General features: G+C 46.8%; 1 protein-coding gene across 8 annotated transcripts in view; it reads right to left on the minus strand.

Annotated features, from left to right (window-relative positions):
- Positions 1 to 7,143: 7,143 nt before the first annotated feature.
- Positions 7,144 to 18,436, minus strand: part of TPST2 (tyrosylprotein sulfotransferase 2) — a 65,002-nt gene continuing 53,709 nt past the window's right edge. For all 8 annotated transcript variants that reach the window (XM_047760346.1, XM_047760340.1, XM_047760344.1 and 5 more), the window contains 3 exons: positions 14,692 to 14,742; positions 10,554 to 10,602; positions 7,144 to 7,639 (listed from right to left, as the gene is read on the minus strand). In XM_047760346.1, coding sequence (XP_047616302.1) covers positions 10,561 to 10,602; positions 14,692 to 14,742 — 93 coding nt within the window. In that variant the 3' untranslated portion in view covers positions 7,144 to 7,639; positions 10,554 to 10,560. The remainder of the gene's footprint in view (positions 7,640 to 10,553; positions 10,603 to 14,691; positions 14,743 to 18,436) is intronic.

The following is an 18,436-nucleotide window of genomic DNA, read 5'->3' on the forward strand; positions in this document are numbered from 1 at the left end:
GAGTCAAATCTAAGGAATTCCCATTGTGGCTCAGCAGTTAACCAACCTGACTAGCATCCATGAGGACACGGGTTCAATCCATGGCCTCACTCAGTGGGTTAAGGATCTGGCATTACAGTGAACTGTGGTGTAGGTCACAGACGAGGCTCAGATCCAGCGTTGCTGTGGCTGTGGCATAGGCCGGCCACTACAACTCCAACTGGACCCCTAACCTAGGAACCTCCATATGCCGTGGGTGCAGCCCTAAAAAGACCAAAAAGAAAACAAACAAACAAATGAAAAAAAACTTGGGTCTAAGTTCCCATGGTTTTTAAATGGGATCTTATATAAAGGCAATTACATGCCAGCTTCTTGGGAATGAGGACTGTGACTTAATGGTCCCTGTATCCCCAGTGACATGCCCTGTCCATGTGCCTGATACATAGACATATACTACACACTTTGTACTCAGGAAAGAACCTAGAAAGTGAAGTTTTTGTAGAGAATGCCAGGGAGAGGAAGTCTTACAGAGTGAGAGCAGAGTGAGGGAAAGATGCAGACAAGATAAACTCATTTAGATAAAGCTTAGGCCTGAAAATGTTTATGCATCTGTTTATAGGTCAAAGCAAAAAATAAAAGACCAATTTCTCTTAAGCAATGTCCCAGCTTGAAAGCAGATTTTATGGATCTGCAGTTACTTTGATCTTGAAGGACTGATGCTAGTGTATTTACTTCACCAAATGGATTCGCCACTCCATTCCTGGAGAAGGAATATTTGTGGATGCTTGTGGGGTCATTAAGAGCACAAGCTCTGATCAAGTAACCAGAATGTCATTTGTGTACCCCCAACAATGGGACAAATGGAAATACCTGAGATCTAATCCCAGAGATTGAAGTATTACTCCTGTGATTTCCTAACAAGCTGCAAAACCTGAGTGGAATCACGGGGATATGGAAACAAAGCCAAATAATAAAGGGATTTCTACAGAAGAACTTGTCTGTAACCTTGAAAAGTGCCAAGGTCGTGAAAGTTTAAAAAAAGACCCTAGAGTTGTTCCAAACTGAAGGAGACTAAAGAGACACAACACCTCAATAGAACACATGATTCAAAACTGGGTGTTTTTGCTCTAAAGGAAGTTATTGGGAGTTCCAATGTGAGTCAGTGGGTCTGCTATAGTTCTGCTCACTGCTGTGGTACAGGTTCGATCCTTGGCCCTGGGACTTCCACATGCCACGTGTGCAGCCAAAACCCCCCTAAAAAATAAGAATTCCCCCTGTGGGGCAGGAGGTTAATGATCCAGCATTGTCTCTGAGGCAGTGCAGTTTCAATCCCCAACCAGCACAGTAGGTTAAAGATCTGGTGTTGCTGCAGCTGGGGTATAGGTCACAGCTGTGGCCTGTAAACTTTCACATGCTGTGGGTGCAACCAAAAAAAGAAGAAAAAAAAGAAAGAAATTATTGGGGCAGCTGTTAAAACTTAAATGGGGTCTGAGGTTTTCATGGTAGTGATGTGCCCATATTAATTTCCTGATTTTGATGGTCAACCTGTGGTTACATTGGGAAATGTCTTTGTTGGAAATACTAAACTATTTGGGGGGAGGCAGGTGATAGGGCATCACGTAGGCAACTTAATCTCAAATGATTAAGAGAAAAAAACGTTTTCTCTGTGTACTTAGAAATTTTTTATTTTTTTTTTTATTTTTGTCTTTTTGCCATTTCTTGGGATGCTCCCGCGGCATATGGAGGTTCCCAGGCTAAGGGTCAAATCGGAGCCATAGCCACTGGCCTACGCCAGAGCCACAGCAATTCCGGGATCCAAGCCACATCTGCAACCTACACCACAGCTCACGGCAATGCCGGATCCTTAACCCACTGAGCAAGGCCAGGGATTGAACCCGCAACCTCATGGTTCCTAGTTGGATTTGTTAACCACTGAGCCATGACAGGAACTCCTAGAATTTTTTTTTTTTAATGAAAGTTCTGGAGTAAAATTTCAAGAAACCAAATCTCAGAGTTCCCTCATGGCTGTGGGTTAAGGATCCAGTGTTGTCACTGTTTTCTGGGCCCAGAACTTGCACAAGCCATGAGCATGACCAAAACAAACCAACCAAAAACCCCCCAAATATCCAGTTTCTAGATGTGGAACCTGGGGCACGTTGTTTCACTACTCTAAACCTCAGATTTCCTATCTCTAAAATGGGGGTAAAGACAGTACTACTCGAAAAGCGTTTCCAGGACAAAAAAAATGCGGGGGGGGGGGGAGGCTAAATTAATTCCTGGGATAGTTAAGATTTTCAACAGTTGTGGTCACTTTCATTTAAAAGATCCAATCTCATATCTGCATGGGCAGTCAGATCAGTGGTTTGTCCAGAATTTTTTTTTTTTTTTGTCTTTTTAGGGCCACACCTGTGGCATATGGAGGTTCCCAGGCCAGGGGTCTAATTGGAGCTGCATCTGTGACCTACACCACAGCTCATGGCAACGCCGGATCCTTAACACCCTAAGTGAGGCCAGGGATTGAACCCAAAACCTCATGGTTCCTAGTTGGATTCATTTCCGTTGTGCCACTACAGGAACTCCTTTCCAGATTTTTAGATTCAAATTCAGAGCGTCAGGAAAAACAAGAGAGGCAGCCAGAGGTTTAATTTCAGGATTTCATATGCAGCCTGGCCTCCTGTCACTGCCCAGATAAACCCTTGACTTGGGACTCAGGGACATCTAGGAATGTGTCTAGGTTCCCAATGAGGTGCTGAGACACGTAGCCTCCCCAGGAGGGGTTGCCAGGCAACAAGACTCCTCAGCAGCATCCTGGAGGCCCCTGGGCACTCATTGGTCCCCCACATCCTTTTTTCTTTTTGCTTTTTTAGGGCCGCACCTGTGGCATTTGGAGGTTCCCAGGCTAAGAGTTGAATTGGAGCTACAGCCGCAGGCTTACGCCATAGCCACAGCAACACCAGATCCGAGCTGCATCTGTGACCTATGCTGCAGCTTGGGGGCAATGCCCCATCCTTAACCCACTGAGGGAGGCCAGGGATTGAACCTGTATCCTCATGGATACTAGTTGGGTTCTTAAGCCGCTGAGCCACCATGGGAACTCCCCATCCCTCCCTTTTCACAGGAGAGGCATCAGAGGAAGCCGTGTCACCAGGGAGGTGCCAGGGTCACACAAAGTTTAAAGGCAGAATCAGGCCACTACTTTCTCTGCTATATAGTACATGCCTCCCCCCCTCCACCACCCCCCAACACACCCACAATTACTGTCCACTTATTTGAGCTAATACTTACAGAGTGACTCTGGTCTGTTCAGGGTCCCAAAACCTCCACACATATCATCTGTTGGATTCCGCAACCTTCCAAGGTAGTTTCTATTACCACCTGGATCCACACTCCTCACCACCCCTTAGGCACCTCATGCCCCATAGCACTGGCTCCAAATTGCCTCTAGAAGATGTGGGGGGGAAAATCCTTGCTTGCTGACAACTTAAAATAGGTTGGTTCCATAGAAACAATCTGCAAGTGGCATTTCAAAGATGATATATTTAATGTCTAGCACAAGTACCTTTTCTGGGACACTGACATTATACAGTTGCACATGGCTTAGTCTTATTTTGAGACTTGTCACAAAAATATATATCATGTCCTGAACTTGGCAGAACTGAAAACCCCAGATCGGCTGAGATTAGCAAAATTTGGTTTCCTTTTAAATGTTTCTTACAGATGGTTTCTACCCCACTTATCTTTCAAGATTTTGTGAACACTCTCCTTATAGAGAAAGCTGGGACATGAGGTTCTGCAGGCCTGAGGCATTATCTGTAAAGCCAGCATCCTCAAAAGCACACAGGTGAAGAGAGGAACTGCAGCCTTCATCTTTCATTCATTCATTCACAAATATTTAATGAGTTCCTATGTAACACCTATTGCAGTGTAATAAATACCTTCAAACTGAGTGTCTAGAAACAACTGTGAACTTTATCTCACACAATTTCTATGGGTAGGAATTCAAGAGTGACTTAGAACGGTGTTTCTGACTCAGAGGGGTCTCTCCTGGGGTTGCAATCAAAGTGTCAGCTGGGACTGCAGTAACCTGCAGGCTGGCAGGGGCTGGACGGTCAACTTCCAAGGTGACTGACTTACGTGGCTGGCAGGCTGGTACTGGCTGTTGGCAGGAGGCTTCGGTTCCTTGTCTGGTGAGCGTAGGGTTGCCAAGTGTCCACATGACATAAGGACCAGCCCCTTCCAGAATGAGTGAACCAGGAGAGAAGAAGGCAAAAGCCACCAGATCTTTTATAATCTAGTCTTGGATGTAACACACTGTCATCTCCCTGACAGGTTCCTGGTTGTATGGTCAGCCCTATTTAGGATGACCAGATTTAGCAAATAAAAATACAAGAAGTCCAGTTAAATTTGAGTTTCAGATAAAAAAACGAATAGATTTTTAGTGCAAGTATGTCCCGTGAAATACTCTAAGATACTAACAAAAAGGCATTCATTATTTTTACCCAATGGAAATTTTACCATCCATCCTGAATTCTTCTAGAACGCTTCCCTATGCACTGTAGAAAAGGTCAAGAGAAGTTCCCATTGTGGCTCAGCGGGTTAAGAACTCAACATAGTGTTTGTGAGGATGCAGGTTCAATCGTGGCCCAGTTCAGTGGGCTAAGGGTCTGGCATTGCTGTGAGCTGCAGTGTAAGTCACAGATGCAGCTCAGATCTGGCGTTGCTGTGGCTGTGGCATAGGCCAGCAGCTGTAACTTCAATTCGACTTCTAGACTGGGAACTTTCATATGCCAGAGGTGTGCTCCTAAAAGGAAAAAACAAACAAAAAATAGAATAACCCAGACTTGTGAACACCGAAGCTGGAGAAGGGCCACGTGGTCAAGACCAAGCCCTGGTGAGCGCAGTGGGGATTAGGCCTGAAGAAATCACATTTCACTTAATTATCCTGAGAAGTGCTTGTTTAGAACCGAGAAGGAAGACAGGGGTTAAGAGAGGTCCTCCTGGTTCTAGGCCAGGACTGGGGCTTGGGGAGACCTGGAGGAGCTCCATCAGTGGGAAGGACCATTTCTGATGCCAAGATGAAGCTGGGAAACCCTCAAAGAAGCTTGTGTTTTTAATGACCTTGCCTTTGGGGGGAACCGAAATCACTGTAACTTAAAGAATAAAGGAAATCAAAGAAAGGGAATTTTCTAATGACATCAACATTTCCCAGAGAGAAATTTCTTAATTTATTTGATGAATTCATACATTGTCTAATGACTTGCAGGCAAGGCTGGTATATTGGTTGTTAAGACAGATTGTCACTTCCCAAAAATGGTTGCGACAATCTCTCTCAACCACATGTCCCTCTGTATGGTGTCTTGCCACTCCACCATCAAGAGGAGGAGTCTGTTTCTGGACTTCCCTGACTGTGGAGGGCCCTATGGCTACTGTGACAAACTGAGCGGAAGTGACACTGCACCAGTTCCAGACATATCCCCTGTGTGGCATTTGCTCTGGGGAAGCCAGCTACCATATAAGAGGTCTGTCCATCCTGGGACTGCCATGCCATGGGGAAGCTCAGGCTCACCAGGTGGACAGGCCACATGATAGCAACGCCAGGAAACACCTCAAGATGCTCCAACCATCCTAGCCCAGGCATCAGACACATGAATGAAGAAGCCTTTTTTTTTTTTTTCCTTTTTCTAGGGCTGCTTCCCATGGAATATGGAGGTTTCCAGGCTAGGGGTCTAATTAGAGCTGTAGCTGCTGGCCTACACCAGAGCCACAGTAATGTGGGGATCCAAGCCTCATTTGCAACCTACACCACAGCTCATGGCAACACCGGATCCTTAACCCACTGAGCAAGGCCAGGGATCGAACCCGCAACCTCATGTTTCCTAGTCAGATTCGTTAGCCACTGCACCACGATGGGAACTCCTGAAGAAGTCTTCAGTGGAGAGAAACCCAGCCACCGTCTGATGGTGAGAACCACCTGGACTGCTCTAGTTAAATTCCCACAACTGAGAGACGTGATGATAAATGGTTAAGTCACCAAGTTGGCAGCTGGTAGATGATGCCACAGTAGATAGGTGGAACCGTGAATGAGGCTGGATGTGTCTTCTGCTTCCCCTTGAGGGGTGAGCTTCCTGTGTCCATGACTCCATCAACTGCCCACCCCACTGCTGTCTCAAGACCAGAAAAGACAAGAGGTGCCTCACACTGTGGTCTCATTGCACGAGGCACCACTGCCAATGTCACCCACTAGCCTCTAAACCCAGGAAGTTCTAACTTGCCCATTTTATAGATGAGGAAACAGAGGTTCAAGACACAGCTGCTATGTTGGCCTGATGAGCCAAATCCACTCCTCATGCCACCGTGAGCCACTGCCTCCCAAAGCCTCATTACTGCCTGAGGCTAAGGGAGAGGAGTGTGGGTAAAGCGTTTAACCCTTGAAGATAGGAAACTGCTCTGAGCCCAGCTGCTCCCCAAGCCCTTGGGGGCTGTGCAGTCAAGGACAAACCTGGCAGGCTTGGAGAGGTCAAACCCTGCACATGCCAAAGAAAGGACTGGCGCTTGACCAGCTCCTGGGAGCTCACCTCTGAGCCCTGGGGATGTCCTCACTAAAGGAACATCTTTGAATACCTAAGACTCTGGACCACACCAGGCCAGATGTTCTACATTAACAATGCAATTCATGGGGGCCTTAGGTCACGTTGTATCATTTGACCCTGAAGGGGCTGAAGACTGAGTAAGGTCAGTCACTGGGTGGCCCCACACCTTCGTGACTGATAAGGAGTCCTGGATGCTGAGGTGAGCCTTCCTCTGTGTCACAGCCCACCATTGGTGGGAAAATTAAGCACGTCCATAAGTCTATCCTTGGGAGAGGACATGTGGGAGTTTGTGCCTGGGCTCTCCTGAACTCTGCGCCTTTGTCCCTTGCAAAGTTTAATCTGTCTCCTTTTGCTGTAATAAACCATAACCGTGAGTCCAACAGGTTTTCTGAGTTCCGTGAGTCCTTTTAGCAAATTACCGAATCCGAAGGTAGCCCCGGGGATCTGACACCAGAGTTCAGCCATGCCCTGTGTGGACCATATTCTCCAGCCTTTGTTCATCCTCAATCCACCAGATAACACTTGACACGAAAGAAGCGTATCTATTCACTCCGTAAAGTAAGGCACAGACAAATGAATCCCTGTTTGGTTTATTCGAATTTTTTTTTTCCCTCTGTGAAACTGAGTAGAGCTGAGAAGGAATCAAAGAAAACCTCATATATTAAATTCTTAAATAGATTCTTTGAATTCAAAAGTAAGGGTCAACAGGAGAGGCACAGGTGGTGGGCCCTGTCCCAGCAAACAAAGCCACTGAGGCAATCCTGAAAATTAAGGAAGATGGCAAATCGATCCCTCAAAAGAAAGTTCTCAGGGGGGAAAATATAAAATACCCAAGTTTCAAAAGCCAGACTACTTCCACACTCTTGGTTCTCTACCCCAGACTGTCCTAAGATAGAGTGTTTCAAGGTAAGTTTTTGACGATTCAGCTTTTGCAAACATATGCAAATATGATCCTCATGGGCAGTCCTGTTTTGGCCATTAATAGCAAGCAATATGCTTGGATTAGAGGTCCGATTTCCACTCCAATGCAAAGTTTCTTCTCTCTTGGCAACAAAGCCATTTGCAGAGATCTGAAAGGGGAGAAAATGGGGTGTTAGGCCCGGAGTCGTGATTCTGAAATAGATCTTTTATATTTATATGTGTGATTGCAGGATGGATGGTCTGCATGCATTCGTATAAGCATGCAAGATTTTCTATAGCATCCCAGACAGCTGGAGAGAATTTATTTATTTATTTATTTATTTATTTATTGGTCTTTTTGTCTTTTTAGGGCCGTGCCTGTGGCATATGGAGGTTCCTAGGCTAGGGGTCTAATAAGAGCTGTAGCTGCTGGCCTACGCCACAGCCACAGCAACCCCAGATCCAAGCCGAGTCTGCGACCTACACCACAGCTCACGGCAATGCCAGATCCTTAACCCACTGAGCAAGGCCAGGGATTGAACCTGCAACCTCATGGTTCCTAGTCGGATTCATTTCTGCTGTGCCATAATGGGAACTCCCAGGGGAGAATTTACATTAAAAAATGTTTCTTGGGGGAGTTCCCATCATGGTGAAGCGAAAACAAATCTGACTAGTAACCATGAGGTTGCAGGTTAGATCCCTGGCCTCACTCAGTGGGTTTAAGGACCTGGCGTTGCCATGAACTGTAGTGTAGGTTGCAGATGTAGCTCGGATTCCATGTTGCTGTGGCTGCGGTATAGACTGGCAGCTGAAGGTCTGATTCGACCTCTAGTCTGGGAATCTCCATATACTGTGGGTTTGGCCCTAAAAAGTAAAAAAAAAAGAAAAAATATTTCTTGGGTTCCTCCCCACATCTCAACCTGCTGCCACTTGATCTCAAAGATGCACTTTTCTGGGTGTTCCCTGGTAGCACACTGGGTTAAGGATCTGGCATTGTCACAGCCGTGGCTTGGAGGTGCTGCTGTGGTGCAGGTTTGATTCCTGATCTGTGAACTTCTGTATGTCATGGGAACAGCCCCCAAAAAAGTGCCAGTGAATTTTTAGAGGCCAAGGAAGGATTAGCATTTGTTCCAGAGACGTTCTCTTCCGGGGACTAACTAAAGCACCTGTGTAAGGTACCCCACATAACAGCAAAAGGAGAAACATATCTGGCTTTTGTCAACGAGAAGGTTCAGGATTCTATGAATGAAACCTGCAGAAAGAGAGTGAGGGGAATCGAGAAACATGGAAAAAGACTACTTTCTTTCTTTTCTTCTTCTTTTTTTTTTAATGGCTACACCCATGGCATATGGAAGTTCCCAGGCCAGGGACTGAATCTGAGCCGCAGCTGTGACCTACACCGAAGCTGCAGCAACATTGGATCCTTTGACCCACTGTGCCACAGCAGGAACTCCAAAAAAGACTACTTTCAATGGGAGTCTTTTTAGAAATTCAACAGGAGTCCTGGATCTTAGCACAACTCAAGATGGATACCCTGACAGTGTCAACAGCCCATGGGTTGGGACCAGTGGATTTCAAAAAAAAAAAAAAAAAAAAAGTGCTGATTATTAAAAAAACTGCAATAAGAAGACTGAGTCCTCCAAGTTTTCTTGAGCTTGACAAGGGAGGCTGGGGATAAAATGAAGCAGGCTCACTCACTGGAGCCTTAACCCCAGTGCCCACATCCACAACCAGGGCCCAACGCTCCCACCCAGGCTCACTTCATCTCACAGCTACCCTGGGAGGTGGATAGTGAGGAAGCCCCATTTGCCAGATGGGGAAAACAAATGCTGAGAGAAGTAGAACCTAGAGTTCTTAAAATTTGAACCTCCCAAGTCCAGAACCTGTTTCCCAGCCCCTCAGCAAAATACAAATGGAAAAGCCTGCATTTAAAATCATTTGTTAGGAGGAGTTCCCGTTGTGGCACAGTGGAAACGAACCCAACTAGGAACCATGAGATTGTGGGTTGGATCACTGGCCTTGCTCACTGACTTAAGGATCTGGCATCACTGTGAGCTGTGGTGTAGGTCACAGATGTGGTTCGCATCCCGCGTTGCTGTGGCTGTGGCGTAGGCCAGCGGCTACAGCTCTGATTCCACCCCTAGCCTGGGAACTTCCATATGCTGTGGGAGCACAGCCCTAAAAAGCAAGAAAAAAAAAAATCGTTTGTTAAAAGTAAACTCTGGAAGTTCCCATTGTGGCTCAGTGGGTTAAGAACCCAACATAGAGTCTGTGAAGATATGGGTTTGATCCCTGGCCTCGATCAGTGGGTTAAGGATCCAGCATTGCTGTGAGCTGCAGCATAGGTCACAGATGCAGCTCAGAGCCACTGTTGCTGTGGCTGTGGCACAGGCCAGCAGCTGCAGCTCCGATTGGACCCCTAGCCCGGGAACTTCCATATGCTGCAGGTACCACTGTAAAAAGAAAAAGGAGGAAAAAAAAAAAAAGCAAACTCTGGAGGAGATGACTTTTGAGGGGAGAACTGCCATTTGGTGTCTGTGTGGCCTTGGGCAAAAGTCACAGCCCTTCTGTGGGCTTTGGTTTTCTCCTCTGTAAAATGGGACAGTCATGTCACCAGATGCCCAGGGATGCTGAGGGTTAAAGGAGTGACACAGAAGGAGCCCTTGGCCCAGGGCAGTGAGGGTTATTCTTAGACCAGAACTTTGTGTGACTATTATTAGAATATTAATTGGTTGGGCCAACCTGAGGCTGTTTATAGAAACCAGACTGGCAGCCTGCATTCTGTGCAAAATGGTTCTGGAAACCCACCCATCACACTGGTTCTCCTACCCCCTCCCCAGTGCCAGACTAACCTTTTTCTGGTTAGGCCCACACTGATTCAGAGCCAGGAGACTAAGCCTTGATGCTATAAATAGCTGCCCTAGGCTGTTGCCACGGAAACTGCCCATGGGGTTGGGTCAGCCCACCTTGGCGCCCCAGCCTCCCCAGGGAGGCTCAGGAAGGAACAGGTTTTCCAAAAAGTGGCTCCTGGGCTCTGAAGTCCTGGGACACCCCCACCCACCCCCACAAAGTCCGTAGGCCTACCTGGAAATCATGCGCTTCCTAGGTGGGAGGAGGTACTGTTCTGGTTCACCTGGAGGAAGACAACACAGAGAGGGACAGTCACGGCCAGGTCGGGGAGCCAGGGTCTTGCAGCCCCAAGCGTCAGCGCTCACATTACTCCCTCAGTGGAGTGTTTACCATATACCTACGACGTGCCAGGTTCTGGGATCAGATCCCTTCCTACTTCCACTCAGCTCACATTCTAGCAGGGAGGGCTGCTCGCCAAACACATACATGAGATACTCTCAAATCCAGGCAATACAGTGGGCTGATGTGAGGGACTCGTGTTGGGGGTGCTGCAGATAATGTGGTTCAGAGAGGTTACTACCAGAGGATGACAGCGAAGGTGTGGTGTAATGAAAACTAAACATTTGGTCTCTGCCCTGGGTTCCTGACACAAGGTCCCTAAAAACCTTGGAATCACCCCAGTGATCAAAAGCAAAAGAGATGATGGGTGGCTGGAGGGCCCTACCTTCAGGATGCGGGCTGCTCACCAAAGAGGCCAAGGCACGAGTAAAGGGTTGGAAAATTTCAGCGCCTTCCACTCCCACCTCAACCTCTGGGGAAGGGAGAGGGGCTGGAGATGAATAACCAAGGGTTGATGATTAAACAGCCGTGCCTCCTTAATGAAATCTCCAGGGAAACCCCTCAACAATGGGGTTCAGAGAACTTCTGGGATGGTGAACATGTGGAGGTGCTGGGAGGGTGATGCACCCCGAGGGCAGGGAAGCCCTGGCCCCACCCTCACCCTGCCCTGTGCATCTCTTCCACTGGGCCTCCTGAGATACAGCCTTTATGATAAACTGGTGATCCAGGAAGTGGTGTTTTCCAGAGTTCTGTGAGTTGTTCTAGCGAATTATCAAACTTGAGGGGGGACAGGTCATGGGAGCACCCCCAAAATGTGTGGTTGGCCAGGTAGAAATGTAGATAGCCTGGGTATCTGAAGTGGGGGGCAGTCTTATGGGGCTAGACCCTTAACCTGCGGGGTCAGACACTATCCCTGGAAATGTGTCAGAACTGAATCATGTGGGAGTTCCTGTCGTGGCTCAGCGGTAATGAACCCAACTAGGATCCATAAGGATGTGGGTTCAATCCTTGGCCTTACTCAGTGGACTGAGGATCCAGCGTTGTTGGCTATAGTGTAGGTGGCAGACTCGGCTTGGATCCTGCATTGCTGTGGCTGTGGTGTAGGCTGGCAGCTGCAGCTCTGATTCAACCCCTAGGCTGGGAACTTCCATATGCCACACCTGCAGCCCTAAAAAGCAAAAAACCCCCAAAGAACTGAATCATGCAACACCCAGGTGACGTCCGGAGAATCAGTGGTTGGTGTTGAAAAACACCCCATAAGCAAAGATCTAAGGATGAGCCCAGATCTGGGTGGGAAAGCATGCCCAGCAGAGGGAACAGCAAAGCCCTGGAAGGGATAGGGGGTTGAGTTTATGGCCTGAGTGTACATTTTTGCATGAGTTGCAATTCTAACGCGTGAGCTGCTTTGTTTTGCTGGCTTTCTATCTTCCCATCTTTGGGGTTTCACAATTACCATTTTGGATGGCTACAGAGTACTCTGTAGAGCGGACACACCACCACTACTCAACTGTTGCCCTATGATGGTTTCCAAGTTTTGCAATATCTTGTCATGTGCACAGTGGAGACGACGAAGACAGAGAGCAGGAGTTTAAGATAATGCGTGTGATTTGCGGGGCAGCTCTCCTGAGGGTCGGAGAGCTCATGATGATCAAGCATATGCCATTCCTTTACTCCTAAGACAGCAAAAAACAGTCCCAGGCCAGCTAGATTCATGAATACCCCATACAGTGCAGGAGGATCAATTCTTTTTTTTTTTTTTTTTGGTCTTTTTAGGGCAGCACCCGCCACATATGGCAGTTCCCAGGCTAAAGGTCAAATTGGAGCTGTAGCCCCTGGGCTATACCACAACCACAGCAATGCCAGATCCGAGCTGCTTCTGCGACCTACACCACAGCTTACGGCAATGCTGGATCCTTAACCCACTGAGCAAGGCCAGGGATCAAACCTATGTCCTCCTGGATGCTAGTCAGATTCCTTTCTGCTGAGCCACGACAGGAACTCCACAGTCCAATCCTTTTGTAAAACAAATTTGGCTTTGTAGTTCAAAAAGATCTGGATTCTCCCACCCACTGATGCCACTCCTTACAAATGTATTCTAAGGGAATGATTCCACAGAGGCCCTCCGCACCACTCGCCCCACAGAACAGAGGCAAAACCAGGACAATATGTACATGCCATCATTCAAAATATTGCCAAAAATTGCAAACGATCTTAGGGCAACAGTTAAATAATTGGTGGCACATAATGCATTCCAAAGAATACTAGGCGGTCATTTGAAATGGCCACAGTGAAACCCCAAAGATGGAAAAGCAGTAAGAAAGCAAAACAGGAGTCCTGTGTGGCTCAGTGGATTAAGAACCCTGATATAGTCTCTGTGAGGACGTGGGTTCAATCCCTGGTCTTGCTCAATGGTTTAAGGGTGCGGTGTTGCCATGAGCTGTGGTGTAGATCGCAGATGCAGCTCAGATCTGGTGTTGCTGTGGCTGTGGTGTAGGCTGGTAGCTGCAGCTCTGATTCGACCCCTTACCTGGGAACTTCCATATGATGCCAGTGTGGCCCTTAAAAAAAATAAAAGAAAAAAGAAAGAAAAAAAGAAAAACAAAGCAGCTGCAATGGATGCAAAAATGTATATCCAGGCGGGCCAAAAACATACTCTATGTAAAAATGCAAAGGGTTTCATTCAGATCGTGGTGCATTCCCCTTCCCCCACTTCTGTTTGTTGTTCTTGTTACATCATCTTTTCACTTAAAACAAACACATTAATGATGAGTAATTCTGGCAGCATATTTTTTCACTGTGCAAGAGGTGGGTTTCAGACTCCAACAAAGGGAACGTGGACTGATCCCCAAAGAACTGAGAGGTGCCAGACCTGGGCAATGAGACTCCTTGAGTTTGATAATTCAGCTTCGGATGGTCCAGCCCACCCTTTATTTGCCAAGTTAAATCACACACACACAAACTGCAACTATACCAAGACACTTCATTTAAAAACAGGCACTTTGGCACCAAAAGGAGAATGGCTATAATGTCAGTCTTGGGAGTGGTTCTTCTTGACAAGATCCATGGACGGCCACCCACGGACATACCCAGGATATGTGGGAAGCCTGGCTGGTGGGGGGAATGCAAGTGGGGACACTGGAGAGTATCATGCCTATATTTGCATACATGTACCATGTGACCCTCACGTTTCTCAGGGTTTTTTTTTAAAGCCACTTCAACCTTACCACGGCATGACCTTATTTTATTTTTCATTTTTGGCCACCCCACAGCATATGGAGTTCCTGGGCCATAGATCAGATCTGAGCCTCAGTCGAGACCTAAGCCGAGGCTGCAGCAATGCCAGATCCTTAACCCACTGTGCAGGGCAGGGGACTGAACCTGCATCCCAGGTATTCCTGCACCACAGCAGGAACCCCACGTTTCTCATTCTTTGGTAGACTGATGGAAGTTTTGCACTGGGCTGTGTTTGGAAACTGCCACTTTTTTATTTTGGTCTTTTTAGGGGCCCACCCGAAGCATATGGAAGTTCCCAGGCTAGGGACCGAACTGGAGCTGCAGCAGCTGCTGGCCTACACCACAGCCACAGCAACGCAGGATCTGAGCCACGTCTGCAACCTACACCACAGCTCATGGCAACGCCGGATCCTTAAACCACTGAACGAGTCCAGGGATGGAACCTGCGTCCTCATGGATACTAGTCAGATTCGTTTCTGCTGAGTCATGACAGGAACTCCAGGAAACTGCCACTTTAAATGAAGCTGAATTTAAGGCTAGAGGCAGAACATTTGAATAGCCCCCACCAAGTCCCTCCAACTTGTTTCAAGCTAGGGGATGAGTAAGGGAAGGGGCTCAGGCTGAAGGGCTGCTGAGATGTGGCCCCAGGTGAATCAGACACTTGAGAGCCTCTGGCCTGACCCCCACCCCCACCCAGTTTTCTGATGGGGAAACCATCAGCCATATTGGAGACATGAAGTGTTCAAGGGCATACACAGCTAGCTTGCGGTGCAGCAGAAATCCCCCTGGGGTTTCTAACCTGAAAATATCCTTTCAGATTGGCTGGTGTCTTATAGTCCCCTTTCAAGACCTGGGAAGGAGAAAAAAAAAAAAAGTCACCGTTGTAGAAATGATCAAAAATAAAATTAACCCATCACTTTCACACCCATCCATCCATCCATCCATCCACCCACCCATCCATCTACTCATCCATCCAACAAATATTTATTGAGCTCCTCTTATACCAGGCATTATTCTGAGCTTGGGAGGTGGGAGTACAACATTAACCAGACAATTAAAATTCCCATTCTCCTAGAGCTTCCATTCTAGAGTGGCGGGGAAGGCAGACAATCCGCAAATAACAATAAACACAAATAAACAAGAACGTATCAAACCATAGCAAGTATTATGAGGAAAGACAAAAAGATATGATTAGGAGAGACTGGGGAGCTTCTTTTGAGTGGGTGGTCAAAAAAGGGCCTCTTGGAATGGGTGGCCTTTGAGCTGAGATCTGAGTGACAAGGAAATCCTGCTAAGCCATGAAGGAGAAGCATTCCGGACAGAGGATGTGACTAGGGCAAAAGCCCCGAGGTGGGAGCCAGAAAATTCCAGGCCTTTCCACTTACTCCCAAAATACAAGGCACTGGATAGACCAGCGCCTTGCAACAGAGTATAGTGTGAGCCGAATACAATGTCTAAGTTAAAATTTTCAAGTAGCCACACTAGAAAAAAAAAATGAAATGGGTGAAATTAATTCTAGCGATATTTTTATTTAACCTGATATAGCTAAAATATTACTACTTCAACATGGAATTGAGGGGGTTCAGGGCAGGTCGCCCCCAAATCTACTACTTTGGCATACTCATTTTTTTTTGAATTAAAGTTATTTAAGAAACAGACAGTGCAAGAAGTACCATCTGGGAGTTCCCGTCATTGGCACAGCAGAAACGAATCCAACAAGGAACCATGAGGTTGCAGGTTCGATCCCTGGCCTCACTCACTTAGGGATCCGACATTGCCATGAGCTGTGGTGTAGGTCGAAGATGCGGCTCGGATCCAGCGTTGCTGTGGCTGTGGTGTGTAGGCCAGCAGCCACAGTTCTGATTGGACCCCTAGCCTGGGAACCTCTATATGCCACGGGAGCGGCCCTAAAAAGCAAAAAAAAAAAAAAAAAAAGTACAATCTGACCCTCCTTTGCGGTCCTGACAGCAGGAAATATATCTCCCATGGGCATCAGGAGGTAGAGAGACACCCTTGTCACCAGAGATCGAGCATTTGGGGCTGAGAAGGCTGTGTAAACAAACCTTGTTACTTCTTCACTAATTTACCACCCCAAGCCCAAGTGTATTCATCTTGTCAGTTCTTCACAAACACACTGTCTCTTCATCTAAAAGAGGCCCCCTCTGGCCCTTCCTTTTGAATCTCATATTTTTATGAGCCCCTGTATGGCTGATATTAAGTTTGCTTTCCCTCCTACTGATCTGTCTTATTTTGATTTAATTACCAGACCAGCCAAAGAATCTAGAGGGGAGAAAGGGCAAAGTTTTCCTCCTCTACATAATCAATATAAATATGATTAATGAGAAACGTGACATGCTTTTTGGGGGTATGAGGACGTCAAAACTCAGTGTGTTTTTCACACTCATATAGCACCTTTCAACGCGGACTCATCACATTTCACTGGTCACATTTCAGTGTCCACACAAGGCTAGTGGCTTAATGGATAGCATAGCTATCAATAATTTCATTATCACCAGGGTCTTTTCAGAACTGAGTGTACCATACCCCAGAAGCACCAGGATCTAATATGGGAACATTTAGCACCTTTAGTAAACACAGAAACACACACACGAATTTCAACTCAGGACTTAGCTTTGTAGTTGTAGCAAAAACACCATAAAGACTAAAAAAGGAGTCTGGCATGTGTTAAGATGCGTGGAACCTCAAGGCGTAAACCTCTTTGGAAGAAAACTAGAGACCTCTTTGGAGTTCCCCTTGTGGCTCAGCAGTGGTGAGCCCGACTGGGATCCATGAGGATGGGGGTTCGATCCCTGGCCCTGCTCAGTGGATTGAGGATCCTGTGTTGCCATGAGCTGTGGTGTGGGTGGCAGACGAGGCTCAGATCCTGAGTTGCTGAGGCTGTGGTGTAGGCTGGCAGGTGCAGCTCTGATTTGACTCCTAGACTGGGAACCTGCATATGCTGCAGTTCCAGTCCCCCTCCAAAAAAGACAAAAAAATAAACAAATAAAATTAATTGATGATAAATGTTAAAAACACAAATCCCTCCATGCAGCCTGGGAATCTACATTGACTCTTTGAGTTTTCCCACAAGTAGGTGTTTGCAAAATCAGCTGATGTCGGGAGAAGTAGTGAGAGGTGGGCTTACCCTTCAGTGACAAAGGCTGAGTCACCAGAGCTCAGTGTTAGTAAATTCTCTCTGTTAGAGAGAGAGCTTACACGCAGGAGTGTAAAAAGCTTATTGGTATCAAATGCAGCCTTTCTCCTGGAGTCAACTGAAGATTAAAGGAGAAAAAGAGGAGTTCCCACTGTGGTGCAGTGGAAACAAATCCAACTAGTATCCCTGAGAATGGAGATTTGATCTCTGGCCTTGCTCAGTGGCTTAAGGATCCGGCGGTGCTGTGAGCTGTGGTGTAGGTTGCAGATGCGGCTCGGATCTGGCGTTGCTGTGGCTGTGGTGCAGACCGGCAGCAACAGCTCTGATTGGACCCCTAGCCTGGGAACCTCCATATGCCACGGGAGCAGCCCTAAAAAGCAAAAAAATAAAAAATAAAATAAAATAATAATAATAATAATAAAGGAGAATAAGCAAGGAATGGCTTTCTCCCTCTGTGATTCAACCAAGAACTGTGGGGCTGGGGGAGGGGAGAGGAAATGGAGGAAGGGGTCAAGAGGTGCACATGGCCAGGCATAAAATAAAGACACCAAAGGGAGGTAAAGTACAGCACGGAGATGCCAGTCAGTCAGTACTGCTGCACTGCACAGTCTGGAGCTCCGTATGGTGGCAGCAGGTCATTAGACACAACCTGTGGTGATCATCCTGCTGTGTATACAAATACCAAATCATTCTGTGGTATACCTGAAACTAAAGTATTAAGTCAATTATACCACAATTGTAAAGAGGGAAAAGAAAAAAAAAATTGTTTACTTTCTTTCTTGTCTTTTTAGCGTCACACCTGCAGCATACGAAGTTCCCAGGCTAGGGGTCACAGCTCATGGCAACACCGGATCCTTAAGCCACTGGGAGAGGCCAGGGATCGAACCCACATCCATATGGATACCAGTCAGGTTCCTTAATGCTGAGCCACAATGGGAACCCCCGGAATGGTGTACTTTCTAAAATCAACATGTGTTCAGAAATGCCAGGCTCAGCTTAAATTAAAACTCCGGGTCTTCATGATATAAGGGCCGGGGTCCCTCCTCAGGCCTGGCTCCCCTTTATAGATATTTTCATTAACTTCGTATCTCTGAGGAAGTCAGAACACAGCACCAAAAGTAAAGGAGAAGCTGAGACAGTAACATTGTAAATAAGACTGTGAACTGGTTCATGGTTATTCCACCCAGGATTAGGCTACTTTTTTGCTTCAAAAAACATCCTCTCGAAGCCCTTTCCCCTTAACCACCTACACTAAGGAGAACTAACAAAGTAATTTAAACTCCCTTAAGCTCACATTTATCTGAGAAGTAAACACTGACCTTTATGGAGGCAATAAAGGGACCAATAGTTGATGTATTTCTGCCTAGTCTCAACAAAGACTTGACATGCT

Source organism: Phacochoerus africanus, chromosome 15 (assembly GCF_016906955.1).
Source record: "Phacochoerus africanus isolate WHEZ1 chromosome 15, ROS_Pafr_v1, whole genome shotgun sequence".
Taxonomy (NCBI): Eukaryota; Metazoa; Chordata; class Mammalia; order Artiodactyla; family Suidae; genus Phacochoerus; species Phacochoerus africanus.